Consider the following 21,532-nt stretch of genomic DNA (forward strand, 5'->3'; position numbering starts at 1 on the left):
GACGGGGGGGGGAGGGGGGGAGGGGGGGAGGGGCGGGCGCAGGAGCTCACCGGGGAGGGAAGGAGCCAGAATAGTGACTCATCTCGTGTCTCAGTCACAGAATTCATGGGCTTGGGCCACAGGCGAACCGTGGCGATCCTCTACCAGGCGGCCTTCACGGTGGGGCTCGTGCTGCTCTCGGGAGTGGCCTACGCCATCCCTCACTGGCGGTGGCTGCAGCTGGCCATCTCTCTGCCCACCTTCCTCTTCCTGTTCTACTACTGGTACGTGGGTCCCCCGAGGCGGCCCCGGCTCCTCTGTCCAGCCCCGGACCCCTGCGCGGTGACCCCGGCTGCCACACGGGCCGTCCTCCACATGGCCGCGGTGGCCACGGGCACGGGCATAGGGCTGCTACCACTCTCTCTGCCACTCGGGGTGGTCCGTGTTCTGACAGCGGCCCTCATTCCATGGGGAGCTAGCCTCAAACGGGGCCTCTTTAAATTCGCAGCCCCTTAGATGGAGAGGCAATGCTTCAAGTCCCACAAAACCCCACCTAGCCACTTGGTAGGCATTTGCTGTTGGTTGAATGAATGAATGAATGAACGAGCGAATGGGGAATGTGCACGTTAGGCCATTGTGAAACAAACCGGCCCAAATGAGCTGTCGATCTCACTAGCTGTCGGCACTTGGCAGGGTCCCCAGGGAGAAGCATCCGGACGGATGAGTTCTGATGGTGGGGCAGGGAAGGGGTGCAGAGAGGGCTGCGGACAGAAGTACCTCAGCCCTGCCCCTGTGGTCACCGTTCTGCTGAGGGCAAACCTCATCTGTGGGCGGCACCGCAGTAGACCCAGCCTCTCCCAACAAGGGCTGACTAGGAGCCACATACTGGTGCTCAGGACCAGCCTGCTCTCTCCTCGCCAGGCTGCAACCAGGGACTCTCCGGGGGGGTGGGGGTTGGGGAAGGAGGGTCAGGCGGGGTGGGGCCACGCCAGAGTGTGTTCAGAAGACCTTCAGCCAGAGATGCTCAGTCTTCGAGTTGTAACATCCTTCCCTGGTTTGAAATGGACAGCCTGCTATCTCCCCGGTGTTAAAGGAAAGTGAGTATGGTTTATTTAGTTTGGGAGAGATTTCGAGCCTTGTTCGACCGCCCTCGAATTACACGGAGACACCTGCTGTAGCCCAAGGGGTGGGGGGCACACGGAACATCCATTCTGGGTGAGGAACAGGGCTCCCAGCTTCCAGCAAAGAATGGGGCCCCTGCTCCATGAAATGCAGGCCACATAGGAAAGCGGTGGTTCCCTTTTTGCCCCTAAATCTTAGCAGGTGGCACTGAGAGTGTGAGGGGCCCGCAGAGCTCCTTCGTGCGCCCCCTGAGCCAACACAGGGTGAGCCCAGATCCTCGTCCGCTAGCTGCTTGAGGACTGACAGTCCCCACGTGAGGCGGGTGGGTTGCTCAGAGCAACATCGCTTCGACCAGGGCTTAAAATGGGACGCGCTCTGGGGAAGGTGCCACGGAGTGACGATCTGTGTCTGCAGGTGTGTGCCCGAGTCTCCCCGCTGGCTGCTGTCACAGAAGAGAAACGCTCAAGTGATGAAGATAATGGGCCACATCGCCCGCAAGAATGGGAAGCTGCCACTTGTTGATCTGAAGGTGATGTGCTAGCAAGGGCTTCCTCACATCCCTGAATCTGGGGGTCGGGTTTATGATTTAGAAAGTGCTTCTGGGGCTGCCTTGAGAAGCAGGAAGGCACGGGAGGCAATGGGGGTGATGAGTGCCGAGCACAGGAAGGGCAGTGGCTGACCGAGGGGCGGGGTGGCTCTGAGGGCTTCGGCTCCCCCCGCAGTTAGGATGTGGCTGACGCTCTCCGTCTCCCTCCTAGATGCTCTCGCTCGAAGAGGACGTCACCGAGAAGCTGAGCCCCTCCTTTGCAGACCTGTTCCGCACGCCACAGCTGAGGAAACACACCTTTATTCTGATGTACCTGTGGTAAGGGGCCCTCCCTGTGCCTTCCCTGCCAAAATCGGTGAGCCTGCCCGGACGCCGGGGTACAAGTTAAAGACAGGGGAGCAGGGCGCCTGGGTGGCTCGGTGGGTTGAGTGGCCGGCTCTTGACCTCGGCTCAGGTCGTGGTCTCACAGTCAGTCATGAGATCGCACCGAGCGTGGAGCCTGCTTGGGATTCTCTGTCTCCCTCTCTCTCTGCCCCTCCCCCCCCCCAAAAAAAATAGATGAATAAACATTACAAAAAAGACAGTGAAGCAATGCCGGTGGAAAAAGAGAAGCATGAAAAGGAATTTTTAGATGAATTTCAAGCAAAGAGCTCTTAGCGAGACGTCTTTTTTTTCTCCCTTGAGGGCTGATTAATGGGGAAAGACATCCTTTTAGTAAGAAGAGCATGTTACGTCAGCGAGGTTAACAGTAAGTTGAGTGAGACATGACGAAGGGTTCCCAGAGTTGCCTCAAACCCCACGTGTCCGTCTTTTGGGAACAGAAGAGTCTTGATTTCACTTCGGCAGGTGATTTCAGTGGCTCCTGGTGCTTCCAAAGGGGACGATCCCTTCCTCACACCTTAGAACTTCAGAGACCCTGCCCTGAGCGTTTCTGTGTCTTTATGATCCACTGATTACAGAACTCTGGGACACCAATGGACTCACCCTTGTACCCCCTGCCCACCCCCAGGGTCTGTACCTCCCTCCAGGTTGCCATCTTGCAGTTCTCTACTCCGTTCCCTCAAAGGACATCGGGTCGGCTCCCCACTACCGGGGCTTTGTCGTTGACATGCTTCTCTAACACCTGGGGCTGAACAGCTGGACTGTGGGCTTCCCCTGCTGCTGGTGTAACTCATTTCCGCGTCCACATAAAGTTTTACTAGAACTAAGGGTTCAAACTAATAGGGTGGTGCCTGGCACATGGGAGCCCCACAAATATTTGCTGAAGGTTGAATGAATAACCACTGTTCCACGGAATCCATCCTAAATGCATTAGACACCAGCCAGGCTCATTCCCGTTGCCCCATCAGTCACCTGCCACGCCTCCGTGTTGGTCCCCGAGTTCGGCAGCCAGCCCCACGATGGGTCCCGGGAGCCTTTGCAAACACCCCTGCTGCCTGTGCCCTCCTGTCTCCCTCCTTCCTTCTTCCCCTTACCACTCGCTGCCCGCATTTCCATCCCCTAGCGCACTCCTCCTAAGGGGGGGGGCGCTTCGGCTCGTCTGCTCTCACACCCCTGCACCCAAGCCCTCAGCAAATTCTGCTCTATTTTGAAAATGTGTTCAGAATCTGACGTTTCGCATCACCTGCCCTCTCAGTTCCCCTCCCGACGGTCGTGATCTCTTGCCTGTGCTGTTGTGGTACCTCCTAGCTGTCCTGTCTGCTCCCACCGCCGTCCCCCGCCGGGCGCTGCTCACAAAGCAGGCAAAGACCAGGTCGCTCCCCTGTCCACGCCTCCCTAATCCGCTGAGGATAAAACCAGATCCCTTCCCGTGGCCTCCAAGGCACTGACCCCGGACACCTTCCCTCCACCTGCTCCTTCAGTGCAGAAACTCCGGCTGTGTGACTCCAGAAGGCCTCACTATCCGTGACTCAGCTTCCTCATCAGCACGTGGGGCCATGATAGGACTTACCTCCCAGGCGCGTTGGCAGATTCACGAGATAACATGTGTGAACAGCTTAGAACGGTGTCCGATGTAGACGCGGGAACCCCTCAGTACCAGCAGGTGCCATTTTAACACGCACATGCAGTTCATGGGTTCTGCCAAAAGATGGCAGCCCTGCACATTTGTGAACCGTTTGGGGACCGGAAAGTCCAGGCTCTCCGTTCCTTTCTCTTAAATCAACGTCTTTGTCAGTAATATGTGACTGTTCCCGTTTAACTGGCTAACTGGCACGGAGGGGGCCCCTGGGCTTATCTGGACTCACCAAGCTACAGGCGAGCGCCTTCCTTCACGTTGCCTTCATCCTTTTCTCCAATCAGGAATGAGGCAGGGCTGGAAATGAGAGCCTCCCAGTGGTTCTCTGCGTGCAGCTTTAGAAAACAAGGGGGTATGTTAATGGGACGCATCAGTCGTGATCTCGGTTTTGGAGCTGGTGGGCAATCCAGATGCTGGGATAAGAGCAGTTTATCGTCAACCGAGGTCTCTTCTCACAGTGTCATAAAATGTGTCCAGCCTCCGAAATCATACAATGTCACCTAAAAGGACACGTGGAACTCTCTGAAGTCTCTCTGAGCCACTTAGCTGGTCCCTATCTGTCTAGGTGCCTTGTTCTGTGACACTGCTATTCTCCCCTGGACGACGCATGGATGGGTGGTGGGGTGGGCTACAGGGGGTAGCTTCCACAGGGTGGAAGGCAGGGGGACAACGCCACTGTGCAGCTGGAGAGACTTGGCCGGTATCTGCTCTGCTCTCTCTGCGTACTTGACCTTGGGGAGACGCCGATGCCAATTACTGCTCATCTTTGCCGAGTGCTCTTCCGGTGCCAGGAAGCCCACCAGGTACTTCCTGTGGGGCAGGGAAGGGGTGCAGAGAGGGCTGTGGAGAGAGGTATCTCATCCCTGCTCCTTTGGTCACCGTCCTGCTGAGGGCAAACCTTACCTGTGGGTGGCACTGAAGTAGACCCAATCTCCCTAAACGAAGGCTGGCCTCTGCGCCTGTACGTCCGTGGTCAGGACGGCTGTCCCCTCGTCAGGGTGGAACAAGGGAGAGGTCGCTTTGCCCGAGTCTCCATGTTTGGGCGGGATGGGACTTGCCTGAGTGTTCCCGGAAGGCCTTATTCCATTTGCTGATGAGGGAATTGAGGCACAGAGGGCTTAGCTAAGTTACTTCGGGTCACACGGCTCATACAGCGGGCCTGATTACTGAACCTTCTCACCCACCTTCTCCCTCCCGCCTCCTTGTAGCTGCCGGAGGATTAGACGAAGTAAGGCCCGTGCAGGGATCCGCGCGGGGCCAGGCCGCTGGGTCGCAGGAAACAGTCAGGGTCTCTGGGACACGTGCTTATGTCCTGGAAGTCATTGTCTCACGTAAATCTGAGAGGAGCTGCTCCCCGAGGGCCCCTCTAGGACGTCCTTCCTGACGATTATCCCCTCTTCTCGGATTGCTCTCGGACATTCTAAATCAAGGGACCCACGCTCCTCTCCAGCTCGTAGGGACCTTTGTCCTGGCTGCCAGAATCCTCCCTCCCTGCTGTCCCACAGACACTCTGCCTTACACTCCGCCTCCCCTCCGTGCCCAGGTTCACCAGCTCTGTGCTCTACCAGGGCCTCATCATGCACGTGGGCGCCACGGGTGCGAACCTCTACCTGGATTTCTTGTACTCGGCTCTGGTTGAATTCCCGGCGGCCTTCATCATCCTCGTCACCATTGACCACTGCGGCCTCATCCGCCCGTTGGCCCTGTCAAACCTGGTGGCGGGGGCAGCCTGCTTCGCCATGATTTTTATCTCACACGGTGAGCTGTCCATCATCATCTTCTAGGGAACTGAACTATCCAACTGTGGGAACAGTGTTTTCGCTGCTGGATGAGCCCCTGGGATAAGAACAAAGACAAAGATGGGTGTTACCTTCATCTACAAGGGTTTTTTTTCGTTTTTTGTTTTTGTTTTTTAAATTGAGGTATAACATACACTCAATGAGCAAATTATAAGTATAAAAGCTGATGAGTTTGTCCATAGGTATATATCTGGGTACCATGACCCAGATTACGTGGCACATTTCCAGCACCTTAGGAGGTTCCCCCATGGTCCCCGACAATCCATATTCAACCCCCCTCTTCAGATCACCGCTGCTCTGACCTCTGTCCCTGAGCGTTAATTCCAACGGTTCTTGAAGTTCACACGAAAGGAACCATACGAGATGTGCCCTGTGTATTTGTCTTGCTTCGTTCACTCATTCCATCTGTGAGATTTATCCATGCCATCACACCGGAGCGTAGTTTATGTGCTTTTTCATCGTTGTGCAGCATTCCACCGTATGAATCCCTTGCCACTTACCTGTCTCACTGCTGACTGACCCTTGTGTGGTTTCCAGCATCTGCCTCTTGGGATCTAAGCTGCAGTGAACATTCTAGCACATTGTCTTGTCATGGTGCGGGCACCCATTTCCCTTGGGTACAGATCTGTGAGTGTGTTTTCTGGGTCGGGGCGGCATATATGTACCCCTAAGTAGATGCAAACAGGCTTCCAAAATGGTTGGACCAATTTACACTCCCACCGATGATGCCCACGTGTCTAATTGTGACACATCATCACCAACACGGGGTGTGGCTAGTCTTTTTCACACCAGCCATTTCGGTGGGTGTGTGCTTTCATCCTTCATTCTTACAATCCAGGATAATCCAAAACAGAATCATTTTCGTCAGTTTTAATTTCCAATGCACAAATTGCCTTTCCTCTTTGTTCCTTTGGGAAGATTGTTAAACCAGATTTGCTATTCTCTCTGGTTTCATTGCTTGCGCTCTGGCCTTGTTGGTTAAGTGAGTTGTTTTGGTAAGCTTTTATGGAGGGTATTGTGGGAAGCGTTTCCTGAACTCTGTCTTCTCAAGGAACAGGCTGGATATAGATCAGGCTGAAAATAAAAAATAATAAATACAAAAAATAAATAAAAAGAGGTGGAAAAAGGCAGCTCAGTTTTCTCCCCCCTCCTTGCATGGCGAGAGGACAAAGAAGACAGGGAAAGGGGCAGAGGCCATCTGAAATAGATTTTACCCACCTTCTCCTGCATTTTCTTATTTCTAGGATCCTGGAAAGATAAATGAGAAGTTTTGTTGTTGTGGTTTTTGTTGTTTTTTAAGTAACAGCACTGGGTACAGAGAGGGAGCTTGAGGTCTGAGACTGTTCAATTATCAGGCAGGCAGAGCCCAGGCATCATGTTCTGTGGTCCCATCCTCCCAGGTCCCCCTCACAGCCCCACCCTCTCCACTTGGCCTCGATTTAGTCCTTGTCACATTAGATGGTAAACACTCACTCCCTCGTCCAGGAAGTATTTCGAGTACCTTCTCTGTGGCCAGTGTGCATCTAGGCCCTGGGATCTCAGCAGAAAGTTCTTGCTTTGCAGAATTTGCATTCTAGAGGGAAAAAGAGAAGGCGAAGCGTGGCGGGCTTAGTCCTTGGTGTGGTGGTCAGGGGTGGCCTCGGGAGACCTGAATGAGGGGAATGAGCCGTGTTGCCGTCTAGGGAATGTGCTTCCCGGGGGGGGGGGGGACAGGAGTGGGAGTCTCCCCGAGGAGGGCAGAGCTGAGCATTCAAGGAACAGCTGGAATCCTTGCACCCAGAATCAGGAGAGCAGGGGCAGGAGCGATGGACGGAGGCCCAGTTAGCAGGAGGTGGCCTTGGACTGTACCCCAGTGTGGAAGAGAGGCACTGGGGGCTTTGGGCAGGGATGGCCCCACAGTGCCAAGGGGAGCCGGGGCAGTTGAACAGCTCAACAGATTAAAGACCCCAGAGTTTGTGTGCAAGGCCCTCCCTCTATGTACGGAGTAAACTTCATCTTTTCTCTTTAGGAAGCTGGGGCGCGTCCTTGATTAGCACAAGGTGGGGAGACTGGGCTGGACCTTGTGGCCAGCTCGTTCCTAAGGCCACCGTGTCCTCTCTCCTGGGAGCCTCACGCTGGTGGAGTGAAACAGAGCAGGCTTCCGTGAGCAGCCAATATCTGGGGCCAGGGATTGAGATGGCATAGTGGCTGTGACCCAAGAGGCTTTCTAAGTGACCTGGCATGTCACAGGAGCCACTTGTGTGTGTCAGTGTTTGGGGCGATCCAGGTGGAGCAGGTGAAGGTGCCCAATTCTTGGATCAGTCCTCAACAGGGGACGGGCTTCCTGGACCGTCATGTAATCAAGAGCCCGCAGCAGTCGGCTAAGCGGAGACAAGGTTTGCTTCCCTAATGCTCACATCTGGGACTATCTGGAGAAGGGTTTTGGTTTTAAAAATGTGTTTGGAAATGAACCCTAGATGGAAGATTAGAAATCTGGTCTGTCGGCTCCAGGATAGTACCTAAAGGGCTGCATTTTTCGTGTACCTACTGTGTTTCCGGAAACCAAGAGACAAAGAAGGAAGTCACGTGGCTGACAGGAGGCAGAGCTGAGACTCCAAATGCATGTTCTTTCCCCTGCACAGAGGAGCCCCCCTTCATGTGTCACGGTCAAGTTCTGAGACCTCTCAGGACTGTTTACTTATCCCAGAAGGAAAGAGTTAGACAAGACAGTCCTTCAGGCCCTTCTAGCTCTAAAGGCCAAGCTTCTTAACCTGACTCCTCGAGGGAGGGAACTCTGTGACCGCAGTCCTCATGTGAGATCCCCACCTCTGTGTTTCCTGTCCAGATCTGCACTGGCTAAACATCACAGTAGCTTGCGTCGGCCGAATGGGAATCACCATCGTGTTCCAAATCGTGTGCCTGGTGAATGCCGAGCTGTATCCCACGTTCGTCAGGTGGGCGCACAAAGCGGGGTGGGGTGGGGGGGGGGCGGAGGTCGGGTAGCCCCTGAAATAGCTGTGCACCAGCCAGGCTCAACGAGGACCGGCACTTCTAAGACAATTCCTCAAGGCTCCCCCAAGGTCCGTTTGGACATCGAGGCGGGGGTTGGGCATCAAAGAGCGTGTCAACACCCGATTGTAGGAGAGAACGTGAGATGGAAAGGTTGGAGGAGACTGTGCAGAGGGCAGGCATGAGAGAAAAGGCATCTGCATAGAGACGGGAGAGAGCGGGAGACTGAGTTTCAGCCCAGCTCACGGCTAGTGGCACGAACTCCCGTAGCTCCATCCGTGCCTGTAGACACACGTTGCGTAGACAGAGTTCCGACTGGCCCAGTGACACAGGAAGCATTTCTAGAGCTGTGCCATTTCGCCCCCAATGTCATTATTTCCATTTTACAGATGAGGAAGTTGAGGTTCAGAGAGGGATACAGGACTCGCAAGAGGCACACAGCTGGAAAGTGGCAGGGCGTCTGCCCTGATGCCCACCAGAAGCCCGTGCCTTTCCCGTGATGACACAATGCTTGTCCGTAAACGTAGCAACAGGCCTGGAGGACTTCTCGTTCCAAGTCAGGTTCAGACCAGAGTTCACTCTAACACGCACAGTTTGCTGAATTTTTATTATATGTGTGTTCATTTACCTGCCGCGACGATCAGTATGGAGACGTCTCCATCATCTCCAAATGCTTCCTCGTGTCCCTTCCCCACCTCCAGCACCTGGCAACCACTCATCTGATTTCTGTCCCTTTGGTTCTACCTTTTCCAGAATGTCATGTCAATGAAGTCACAAGGCAGGCAGACTCGGTGTTTGTCTCCTTTCACTTAGCGGGACGGGGGACGTCACGTAGTTGCCCGCCTGCGTCCGTGCTCTGCCCCTTCTGAGTGCGCGCTGAGTGCTTTTCCGGCGTGTGAATGATGTGCCACGATTTGTTTATCCATTTCCCAGTGTATTGGCATTGACTGTCTCCAGGTTGGAGTGATTACAGTGTAGCTGCTCATAAACATTCAGGTACGGGTCTCTGAGTGGATACGTGTTGTCGTATCTCGTGGCCACAAACTTAGGAGTGGCTCATATGGTAAGTGTGTGTTTAAATTTATAAGAAACCGTCAGAACGTTTGCCAAAGAGGCTGCGCCATTTTGCGTTCCGCCAGCCACGTGAGACATCCTATCGTTCCACATCCTCATCAGCACTTGGTATTGTGAGTTGTCTTTTTCTTTATTCTTTATTTATTTTTTTTTTTGTTTTTCGAAGTCATTCTGAGAAGTAGTGGTATTATTGTGACTTTAAATTACATTTTCCTAATTACTAAAAATGTTGAGCATCTTTGTATGGACTTACTGCCATCTGTGTTTTAGGAGGCTTAGTTTTAAATGAAGATTATTTTTAGGGTAAAAGAAACTAACCACTTTACTTAAAGGTTGAATTCGGACCTTCGTTAGAATTTGGTCTATTTCCTCAAACTGTCTCTTCGGTCTGTGTCACTCTTTCTGGTGTGCTATTCCTCATGCCATCATGCTAGTAGTTTCTAAGGAATATTCCAGCTCCCCAATCGCTCAGCTGCACAGCAATCTGAGCCCATCAGTCAGCCAGAAGATGCAACAGTGGCCCTGATTTACTGTCCTCTTCCCCACCTGCCCTTCATTAAAAGGCTCTGTCTCATACTTTCATCTATAAAAGGTTGCTTGGACTGAGTACAAAGAGATGAAGGCACATTAAAGAGAAAATCTTCCACATTTGGCAGTCCTGAGCCCGGAGTCTAAAATAGCTGGGCCAAACAATTCCATTGTCATGGCCACCGGACCCAGGGGACTGGCTGAAAATGTTAACTGTCAAAGGGCCTGAGTCCCTGCTCCTATGGGAAAGAAAGCCAAGCAACCCATTTCAAGGAGCCATTTGTGCAGAGAGCCTGTTGATAAGGATTCTCAATAACTAGAAACGGAAGCCAGAAGTTCAGAAATAACTTTAGGGGCGCCTGGGTGGCTCAGTCGGTTAAGCATCTTTCTGACTCTTGGTTTCGGCTCAGGTCGTGATCTCACGGTTAGTGATTTCAAGCCCCACGTCGGCTCTGAGCAGAGAGCTCGGAGCCTGCTTGGGATTCTCTCTCACCCCCCTCTCTGTCCTTCCCCTGCTCACACACACACACACACACTCTCAAAATACATAAATAAACTTTATTAAAAAAACTTTAAATGTGATCCATACACACACAAGAATAAGAGTCATGAAAGTTCTGATATTTTCAATTGATAGAATCCAATCGAAACTGTTTTTTGTTTTTTTTTTAAAAACGGGTTACTCCAGTTACTTTATTACTTTACAAGAGCTCCAAATTTAAAAATTACTATTGAAGCCATCTTGACCCTGCTTCTTACTCACAGGAGGCTTTAGAAATGAACAGCCACCTTCTGACTGCAGCACATATTGTCAAGAACGTTCTTTTGGCTTCAGGAGGCTCTGCCTTGTGTTGGAAATCGTCTCTCCTTTTTGTCTCCTCACTCTGGCACGGGCTGCCTGAAAACGGGAACGACATAGCGTACTTCTCTGTACCTGTAATAGAGCTGTCCTGAGCGGTCCCCAAGGGCCTGTAGAAGGGCCGAATGCAGAAAACACCACACCATGTGGCTTTTCTATAAGGAACTTAGCTCCCTCTCCCTACTGCTTCTAGCTTCTGTGTGCTTATTACATGTTTTTACGTCTCTAAAACGTAACTGCTTAAAATAACGGCGTCTTTTCTTTCTTCTCTTGGAAATGGCACTGAAGCTATTCGAAAAATGAGAATAAACAAAGCTGCAAATGCCAACTTTAAAACTAGGATGACCCTGGGGGCGCCGGGGTGGCTCAGCTGGTTGAGCGTCCAACTTCGGCTCAGGTCATGATCTCGCGGTTTGTGAGTTCGAGCCCCGCGTCGGGCCCTGTGCTGACAGCTCAGAGCCTGGAGCCTGCTTCAGATTCTGTGTCTCCCTCTCTCTCTGCCCCTTCCCCTGCTCGTGCTCTCTCTCTTTCTCTCTCAAAAATAAATAAACATAAACAAACAAACAAACCTAGGATGACCCTGAAAGACAAGTGTGAGAAGAAGGGCTGCTGAATGCAGTGAGGTTTCAGAGGGTCTGGAAGATTCCAGGGATGCACATGGTGACAGTAACCCTTGGACAAGGCCAACAGTTTTCCAAAGCAGGAAGCATACCGGGGAGGGCACAACCCACAGTCCCTTGTTTGCAGTAACAGGATGGCTTCAGGGGCTGGACCCGTAAGCTCCATCCCCCCGACCTTGTGAGGCCGAAGGTGGTACAGGTAGAGCGAGGCCACAAGAGACCATTCAGGGACCTTGGAGATGGCAGTGTGCGCGAGGCAAGATGGAGGAGAAAGACCCAACACGGTGAGCAATTCTGTCCTGTCGACCCCTGCCGATTGGGAGTGAGAGACGTTAAGCATCTGATCGCATACGACCCAGGTCAAAAAGAGAATCTGTCCTGACCCGGCACGTGGCCTGGCTCCTCTCCACAAATTCTTCGACACGGCTGATACAGGAAGAGATCCCAGTAGTAAAGATGGATGATAAAAAAGCAATCCACCCAGTTATGCAAATAGACCATGAGAGAAGAGGAGAAAGGGAACAAAGGGCAAAGGACAAATGAAGAATACTCACGAGCAAAACAGTGTCACAAAGCAGATGAAAACGGTGACCCAAAATACCACAACCAAATGCAAACTCTGCCTGAGTCATCTCTATCAAATGAAGGCCTAAAGCCAAGATAAAAGTTCTTGGGTCAGAATATGGACCAGATGATAGAAATGGAAACCTGTTTGAAAGCAGTGCAAAGGAGAACCGATACAGTGAGGGAAAGGCAAGGTAGATCTGAGAATTGCAAAATGAAACGGAAATAAGCAAAGAGTTTAAAAGTCTTGGAGATCACACACACACGCATGCACACGCACACGTGCACATACACACATCCCAGAAAAGATAACAGAAAGAGTGAAACAAACAAAAAAAAAACCTCCAAGAAATTAAAAAAAAAACCTTCAACTGCACACTATTAAAGCTCAGGGTGGAGGCCAGCCTTGGCCGATGAACTTCTGAGTGTGGGAAGTGTGCTAGAGAAATTGCAGGATTTTCGCTAACACCAGTAGAGCCTGCCTCGATGACTGGAGCTTGATAGTACTCGCTGCCACATTCGGCCTTTCAGAACAAAGTCCACTTGAAAATTAAGTCTGGTACTACAAAGCTTTCAAAAAAAAAAAAAAAAAAAACCTTCAAGGAAACTTCTAGAAATAAAAGAATGGTTGACTCTATGATTTGAAGTGGCACATGGTGTCACAGGAAAAACCGACTCAGAAGGAAGCGATAAGGAATATTCTATTAAGTTACTGGGCTGAAGGTTTGAGTCACAGATCTAGGGGGAGTATCTACTTGATATCAGATTGATAATCATTAAATGGGGGATTAAAGGGTATGTGGTTTTGAGTACAAACAGCAGAAAATGTCAGAAATCTGACAATAAAGAAAGGCAGAACTAACGGAGGCAGGGACAGGAAAGGAGAGGGAACGTCAGATGTGGTGTGATAAGCTGATTTCCTTTGTGTACTTTCTCCAGCTTGGGGGAAAAATGTATTATTAAAAGCTGATAAATTGCATAGTGTTTTAGGTATATTTTAAGATGTAAGGAGAAACATGAAAACAATGATACTATTAACTAAAATCAGTGCAGGCAGGGATGCTTTGAGGAGGAAGTGGAAATACACGAATTTTATAATTGTTTATAATAGGAAGTTAATGAATACTGTCTAAAGAAATACAGTATTACATGTATTAAATAAAATTATAAAGGTAACATTTGGAATAAAAATACAAGCCTTCCAGGGCACCTGGCTAGCTCAGTGGGAAGAGTATGGGATTCTTGATCTGGGGGTCATGAGTTCAAGTCCCACACTGAGTGCAGAGATTACTAAAAAACAAATGAACTTAAAAAAATACAAACCTTCCAAATTATCAGAAAAAAATACTGATAACTAACACATATTGAAAATAAGACACTAGAAGTGGTAAAAACCATGACATAAAAGCTAACGACAGAATTAAGACCAAGCGTTTCTGACATTTAAATAAACACAAAGAGACTCAAGTCCTCTATTTAAAAAAAGAGACTCCTTGAGTTGATTACAAAGCAAAACCGAACAATTTGCTCATAGTTGAAGCACAACTTCTTGGAAAGGTTGAAAAGAAAAGAATGCATGAAAACATATCAGTAAATGCAGACAAAAATATAGCAAGAGCCATAATCTTATCAGACAAAATTGAATGTATGCCAAAAATGTATTTAATAAGATAAGGAAGTCCCTAAACAATGATAAAGAGGAAATCCACAATGGTCTCACAGGGAGATTTTACAAAACATGTAATTAATAGAAAACTCCAATGATAAACTATTCTAGATGATAGAAAAAAGAGAAATATTTTTTTAAAAATTTTAATAAAGCTAGCATAATACTGGTATCAAAGAACAACAAAGATAAAGAAAACAAGGAAACTATAGGTAAATATTATTTGTAGAATTTTGATTAAAGCCCTAAACCATATATTATCAAACAGAATAGTGGGACATTAAAGTAATAATATATCATGTCTAAGATGAGCTACTCAGGAACACAAAGTCCAGTATTAGAAAATCTAATAGTATAAATCATGCTAATAAATTGAAAGAGTTTTATAGAGCTAATAAATTAAAGCTGACAAATTAAAACTGTTCTGTATTATTTCCATTGGTAGTGAAAGGCATTTAATAAATTCAACATCTACTCTTGCTATTACAATCTTTCCATAAAACATGGATAGATAATTTTTACATATAATTCCCTCAATATACTTTTTACAGCTAAGAAGAAATATCCTGTTGAAAACTGATCAAATAAATCATAAATATGTTTAAAGGTATAGTGGCAAACACTGAGAGATGATATAGCCAACCAAGATGCAAATAGGTACCACAGAAGAAGCTTAAAGGTCATATCCTAGAGGATAAAACATTTCCCAGTTTATTGTTCCTAGCTTAACCATGTTTTTAAAACAAAGTTCAAGACTATTTATAGGAATACAAAAATACCCAGCACTGAACAAGCAAGATTTATCAACAGTCAGAAGAAGTATGAATGTTCTAAACACCCCAATTAAAAGTCAAAGATCGTCAGATTGGACAAAAAAGTGATACCCAACTGTATACTGGCTACAAGAAACTCACTTTAAATATAGGGGCAGAGATAGTTTAAGAGTAGAATGATGATGGGGCGCCTGGGTGGCTCAGTCGGCTCAGCATCTGACTTGGGGTCAGGTCATGATCTCATGGTTTATGGGTTTGAGCCCTGCACTGGGCTGTCTGCTGTCAGCACGGTGCCTGTTTCGATTCTCTGTCCCTCTCTCTCTTTCTGCCGCTCGCACGCGGTCTCTGTCTCAAAACAAATACATAAACTTAAAAAAAAAAAAGTAAAAGGATGGAAAAAGATATTCCATACAAACACTAGTCAAAAGTGGCCGTATTCATGTAAGACAGAGTAGATGTCAGAGCAAAGACTATCACCAGGGATGAAGAGAATCCTTTCAGGTAGGATCATTTCTCTGATTCTCTTCTAGGCTTCTTCATCCTCCCATCCTTAATACCTTCTCTCTGCCCTTCCCTATGTCTTCATGGAAAGAAGAAAGAAAAGAAAAAAAAAAGAAAAGAAAAGAAGAAAAGAAAAGAGAGAGAGAGGGAGGGAAGGAAGGAAGGAAGGAAGGAAGAGCTCAGCTTGCACCAACCAGTTCTCCAACTTTCCAGATACCCCCTGGGTATCCTGTTCCATTCTGATGCTAACCTCATGGAGTTAGTGCAGATCCCACGGGGTAAGGGCTCAGTCCCACAAGACTGGCCCCACCTCAGATGCCAGGCACGAGCCCCAGGTTGTCACCTGGACTTCTGACTTACTGGGTCTAAATCAGGACTCCCATATCCCCTTCCTCAAGTTCAATAATTTGCTCTATCTCATGGAACTCAGAGAAACACTTATTTGCAGTTACCGGTTGATGATAAAGGACATAATAAAGGATATAAATGAACGGCCACATGAAGAGGTACCTAGGGTGAGGCCTGGAAGGGTCCCAAGCACGGGAGCTTTTGTCCCCGCGGAGTTGGGGTGGGCCACCCTTGCAGTGCATGGATATGTTCACCAACCTGGAAGCTCTGAACCCCACAGGTCGGGGTTTCCATGGAGGCTCTGTTATGTAGCATGATTGACTGAAAATCATTGGCCATTGGGGATTAACTCTATGCCAGCCTCTCTCCCCTCCCTGTGCTTGCTCTAGGATAAGGTTAACCTTTGGAAAGTTGGATCACAGAAGTAACATCTTTTTTGTTCTCTATTTTGTCAGGAACCTTGGAGTGATGGTGTGCTCCTCCCTGTGTGATCTGGGCGGGATCATCACCCCCTTCCTGGTCTTCAGGCTGATGGAGGTTTGGCGAGGCTCGCCCCTCATTTTGTTTGGTAAGACTTCCTTGGATGTTTATTATTCCTTCTTCCCAGCCCAGCACGATTACTCAACAACTATTTGATGAGCGGATGATGTCCTCCAGTGAGTTTACAGATGACAAGGGTGGCGCCTTCCCTGTCGCTGTCTCCTGGCTCGCTCTGTCTTGCTCCACGGGAAGATAGGAGGCCATTCCTGGAAGGCAGGCCAGAGGTTTACATTCTATGGCTCCGGAGTCCAATAATTGTCTCATAGGACAGAATTTGAGAGGCCTCTGTTGACATAGCCTCCTCCTTTCTTACGAATTTGACTCCTAATTTTTGTGCATTTCACATGTAATTGCTGGAGGCTTAAAGATGCTGAATTATCACTCTGCTGCTTAACAGCGGAAATAGAGACAAATGGGAATCGAAGTTTCGTATCAGCTGTGATAGTGATGAAGTTGGATTAGAGAAGGAGGAGGGGACTCTAATTTCTCTCCCCAAACTGAGACCTTGGGACCTCCGAGACCCTGCTAACCCACTTGGTGGAAGGCAGAACGGCCATCTACGTGCAGAGAGGTGCTGTGCCGGGGCCCAGGCATAGCACGAGGGAGAGGGCGGGGGACAGAGGAAGGGAGAAATTAGGAGAGGGGAGGAGGGATGGGGAAGGAGAAACGAGAGAGGCCCACACTGCCCACAAATATATTATCTATGCTTCATATCAAATATGTAGTAATATAATATTAATATATAGTAACTATAGTATATATTATAGCTTATAAATGGTAACTATTATATATATTATATATAAAACAATACATTATAATGCAATTATCTAATGTGTATAGTTTTATATATAACTATAATATATGGAATATACATTATATATAATAAATCAATCTGCTAACACTTAAACATCAGTTACTGTCCAAGTTATTCTTATGTAGAAGTAAAATGAAGGCACTATTCCCATTTATTTATTTTGAGAGGGTGGGAGGGGTCGAGAGAGAGGGAGAGAGGGAATTTCAAGTAGGGTCCATGCTGTCAGTGCAGAGTCCAACTCAGGGCTGGAACTCGTGGACCGTGAGATCATGACCTGAGCCAAAACCAAGAGTCAGACACTTAACGGACTGAGCCACCCAGGCACCCCACTATTCCCCTTTCTCACTCTGACATTTCCCCAGTGATCCTATTGCTTTAACTTTTGTTTCCTAGATGTTCCCGACTTCTAAACACCCAGTGTCTCTCACAGGTGCATTATCTAGCCATCCCTTTAGCTAGCGGTCGGCATCCCTACATGGTGTTGGCTGTGCTCTAATGGCTCCGTGTGAACTCTGTTTCGTTTGAAGCGATATTGGGCCTGGTTGCCGGGGGGGTGACGCTGCTTCTTCCTGAGACCAAAGGGGTCACTTTGCCAGAGACCATCGAGGATGCAGAGAACCTTGGGAGGTGAGCCTGTGGTGCCTGGGGACTCGGGGTTCACGTGAGTGACACCTGCCCCCTGGTATCTCCATTTCCTCTATCTTAGTGGTTTAGGAGAGCTTCACAGATATCTGTGCATCTATTTATTTATTTATTTATGTATTTAAACCAGAGCTGCTGTAGAGAGAAACACGACACAAATAGCCACTGGCTTTGGGTGAGGAAAGATTGGAGAGCACGAATATGTGGTTTTGGTTGGCAGTTAGCCGTTCTGAACTGTGGGACTGAGAACATGTGTCTGAGATGCTGACTGAACAAGGGCCGAGTCCCTAGCTCACCAGGAGCTAACTGCCCTGAGTTGGGAGCTATTTTTAAATCAGTCTTCTGTCCTTTTAGCAATTGTTGGTTCTGATTCTTTTTTTAAAAAAAAAATTTTATGTTTATTTATTTATTTTGAGAGATAGAGTGAGAGCAGGGGAGGGGGAGAGAGAGAGAGGGAGAATCTCGAGCAGGCTCTGTGCTGTGAGCACAGAGCCTGATGCGGGGCTTGAACTCAAGAAACTGTGAGATCATGACCTGAGCCAAAATCAAGAGTTGGACACTCAGCTGAGCCACCAAGGTGCCCCTGTTGATTCCGACTCTTTAATGACTTTCTTTACAAAGGAAGAGGGACTTAAAACTTTCATTCTTGTGACAGGGACAAGGACTTTAATGGAGTCTCAGATTTTTCTCTTACAGCAATAAAAAAGGAAAGGAATAAGCAATGCTTGAGGAGGTAGCCTCTCGGGTCCCCCTCCAGGCTCGCTCTGTGGATTCCATAGGAAAGAGCATGAGTCCCTGTGACATAGAGAGAATGATCTAGGGAGTCAAAGAGATCTGGGCTCAAATCCAGTCATCTACTCGGCCACATGACTTTGGGGATGTCGTTGAAACTTACAGGAAGTTTACCTCCTTGCCTGACAAATAGCCACACTAATACTCACCTTGGAGGATTGCTGGGAACATTCAATGAGATAAGGTGGGGGGACAGTGACTGATCATGTGCCCCACACGTAGTAGGTGTTCGATAAACCTTAGATTTTCTCCATTCTTCTTGCATATTGTGTAAACTCCTCGGTGATTCTCAAAACTTAGTACGCAGAAGGATCACAAAAGAAGAAGCTTTTGAAATGCAGATTCCCGAGCCTTCTAGGTTTGTTGATTTAGTAAATGAAGGGTGGGACCCAGGAATCTGTGCTGTTAATAAGCTCTGCCAATGAAGCTCATAAGTGCTTCATAAACCTCACTTTGACAAATTCTGGATGTCTCCGTACTGATAAGGGACAAAACTATTTTTTTTTTAAAGCGTATTTATTTATTTTGAGAGAGATTGAGAGCACGAGTGGTGGGGGGTAGGGGCAGAAAAAGAAGGAGAGAGAGAATCCCAAGCACATTCCTTGTGGTCAGCTCAGAGCCCGACTTGGGTTCAGTCTCATGACCGTGAGATCATGACCTGAGTTGAAATTAAAGGTCAGACATTTAACCGACTGCACCAGCCAGGTGCCCTGGGACACTCTATTTTAACTGTAAACGCATTTTCTAGTTGATGACAATATGCCTTTTTGGGTCCCAAATAGGTAGCTAATATTGATTATCAGATTAAAAAAAATTTTTTTTAATGTTTTCATTTATTTTTGAAGGAGACAGAGACAGAGCATGAGCGGGGGAGGAGCAGAGAGAGAGGGAGACATAGAACCTGAAGCAGGCTCCAGGCTCTGAGCTGTCAGCACAGAGCCCGATGCAGGGCTCGAACTCACGAAACTGTGAGATCATGACCTGAGCCGAAGTCGAACGCTTAACCAACTGAGCCACCCAGCCGCCCCTGATTATCAGATTTTAAACTATGTCATTACAATTCATTGATAAGCACCGGGTCATCTCTTGAGATATCCCTTTGCTGGTCCTTTTTGTGTTCCTTGCTACCCTCCTTTTCTCCTTTTGTTTTGAGACATATTCCTGTGGACAATTTTGCAATAGTTTCTTTTCCCTTCTCTCTCTTTTGCAATAGTTTCTTAGTCAAAACATTGTTTATTTTAATGCTCATTTTTGTTTTTGGCGGTTACAGGATAGCAAAGCCCAAAGAAAACACGATTTACCTTCAGACCCAAACAGCAGAACGTGCAGGCACGTGAGAGAGATGCTTCGCTGAGATCAAAGATGGGGTTTGCATCCGAAGAAACGCTTAGAAGCCCTTACTTTTCTGTGCTCTTCCTCACTTACCTGCCCCTAAACCAATATTCTGAACAATACCAAATATGCCTCGTTTTACTTTATTTTCTTTCTTTTAAAAAATCTCCCAAAGCCCTGGCCTCTTTTTATCTACTTTCCTGGCAGGAGCTGTTGGTGGTTACCACTTACTTAATTATCTAAAGTATTTCGAAGATCCAATCGAGTTTAAATATGGCTATAAAAGAGGCCTCTGTAACTGGTTTCCTAGAATCTGTGTTGCTTCATTCCCTCCGAAAGAAAATGTCTTTGTATTGGGAGTATTTATCTTGGCAAAAATATTTCAAGGTGTAGCTTTCTTGAAGGGCACTTGGTTTTCAAACATGGAGACTCTCCCGGCAGACCATACCCGAATCACGTTTACGTACGACTCATGGAATAAAGCGTGATCCTCATCCGCAGGCCAGAAGTACTGTAACTTTTTTAGGAAGCGGTTTCTGCCACCTTTGCTCGAGGAAGGTTGTATTCAGTTTCACTCTTGGTTTTCATTCTTGTTGGTGATTCTAGAAGGTAGACTCCTATGCCAACTATAAACTATTGTAGTAAATATATCAAAGAGTTCAGTTTACCACCAGTTATGTAGTAACTGGTTTAAGTTCTGGTGGAAGAGGTGATTTCGTTCCTAGAATACACAAAAACCTTTGTTTTAAAATTTCTTTCCCTATGAAAGAAACCAAAGACAACGTAATACCCTTGCTTTGGAGCACCTTGGGGAAAAAATATTTCTAATGTGAATCGGAGGCCTGGGGAAAGGCATGGGGCCGTGTTGTCAGCACTTCTGGCCTGCTCGGCTAAGTGATGGTCTCAGGGACGTGAGGCCATGGGTTTGGGCCTGACCAGTCTTTGATCTTCCTTTGAGAATGGATGTTGGCAACTTGGAACAAGCGAACAAACAAAAGAATGTTCTCGTCTGCCAAATTCTATTTTAAAGAATTTAAAAGTCGGGGGTAGGTGCCTGGGTGGCTCAGCCGGTTGAGCATCTGACTTTGGCTCAAGTCATGACCTCACGGTTCATGGGTTTGAGCCCCATGTCGGGCTCTGTGCTGACAGTTCAGGGCCTGGAACCCACTTCACATGGGGGGTAGGGGGTGGTGACAGCAGGGCAGGCAGCACTCCCTTCCAGCCTTGTGCCTAGAACACGGTGCGTTCTTAGAGAGGCAGCATGAAGTCACGGGAAGAGTCTGGACTCTGCTCTGACCTGGAAGTAGTTCCCACATCTCCATCTATTGATTTTATGGCTCCTTAACCATCCGAGCATCCATGACCTCCTGGCACCCACCTCTAGGTGGGTTCTGGGGTTACAGAAGCTGCAGATCACCCAGGAACGTCACACCAGCCTCCATGCCACGTGGTCCCCACATCTGTCATGCACGTGGGTGTCAACCATCTCCACTCCACCAGCTCACTCCCTGCATCTGCTTGTGAAGGGCAACGTGTCCTATTGTCTGTCTTACCTCTGCCTCCTCTGTGCAGCTAAAGGCTGAATGACTGATGTTTCAAGATGTCACTGGAGCAAGTCAGAGACCTATTAGGCTTACTAAACAAGGACACTTTTCAAAGGCCATCTCGAGACACATTCGTAGATAGGAACTCCCTCAGTCACGGCAACATCTTAAAGCCGATATTATCATCTCCATTTCAAAGCTTCGAGAAAGCTAAATTCAGAGACGGTAAGTGGCTCGTGCTGCCAAAGCAAGGAACTGGGCCTTGTATTTAGCTCTTCTGGACCGGATCGCGGGAGAGATTACGAGCCTCAATTCTAAACATAAAAAATGAAGAAGAGGGGGGACTATTCTAAGAGGCGTGGTCTCTTACGAATGAGTTTCTGGGTCTTAGAGACTTCCATTCCTGGCTTTTCTGATTATCCATTTGTCCCCTGCCACAGGCCTATGGGTTGAATGGAAGGACAGAGGGAAGTCCTGAACGTG

The 21,532-nt window shown here is 48.2% G+C and overlaps 1 protein-coding gene and 1 non-coding gene across 2 annotated transcripts in view; both read left to right on the forward strand.

Annotated features, from left to right (window-relative positions):
• SLC22A1 (solute carrier family 22 member 1) overlaps positions 1-19,649 on the forward strand; it is a 30,414-nt gene extending 10,765 nt beyond the window's left edge. Inside the window, exons 4-11 of the mRNA XM_049654538.1 lie at positions 95-263; positions 1,516-1,630; positions 1,860-1,966; positions 5,209-5,423; positions 8,289-8,397; positions 15,841-15,953; positions 17,267-17,366; positions 19,444-19,649. Coding sequence (XP_049510495.1) covers positions 95-263; positions 1,516-1,630; positions 1,860-1,966; positions 5,209-5,423; positions 8,289-8,397; positions 15,841-15,953; positions 17,267-17,366; positions 19,444-19,510 — 995 coding nt within the window. The 3' untranslated portion in view covers positions 19,511-19,649. The remainder of the gene's footprint in view (positions 1-94; positions 264-1,515; positions 1,631-1,859; positions 1,967-5,208; positions 5,424-8,288; positions 8,398-15,840; positions 15,954-17,266; positions 17,367-19,443) is intronic.
• Positions 12,468-12,618, forward strand: LOC125939209 (small nucleolar RNA SNORA62/SNORA6 family). The gene has a single exon (XR_007462962.1). It is a non-coding gene; the product is annotated as a small nucleolar RNA SNORA62/SNORA6 family (small nucleolar RNA).
• Positions 19,650-21,532: the final 1,883 nt, after the last annotated feature.

The sequence above is a fragment of the Panthera uncia genome (genome assembly GCF_023721935.1).
Source record: "Panthera uncia isolate 11264 chromosome B2 unlocalized genomic scaffold, Puncia_PCG_1.0 HiC_scaffold_24, whole genome shotgun sequence".
In the NCBI taxonomy this organism is placed as follows: Eukaryota; Metazoa; Chordata; class Mammalia; order Carnivora; family Felidae; genus Panthera; species Panthera uncia.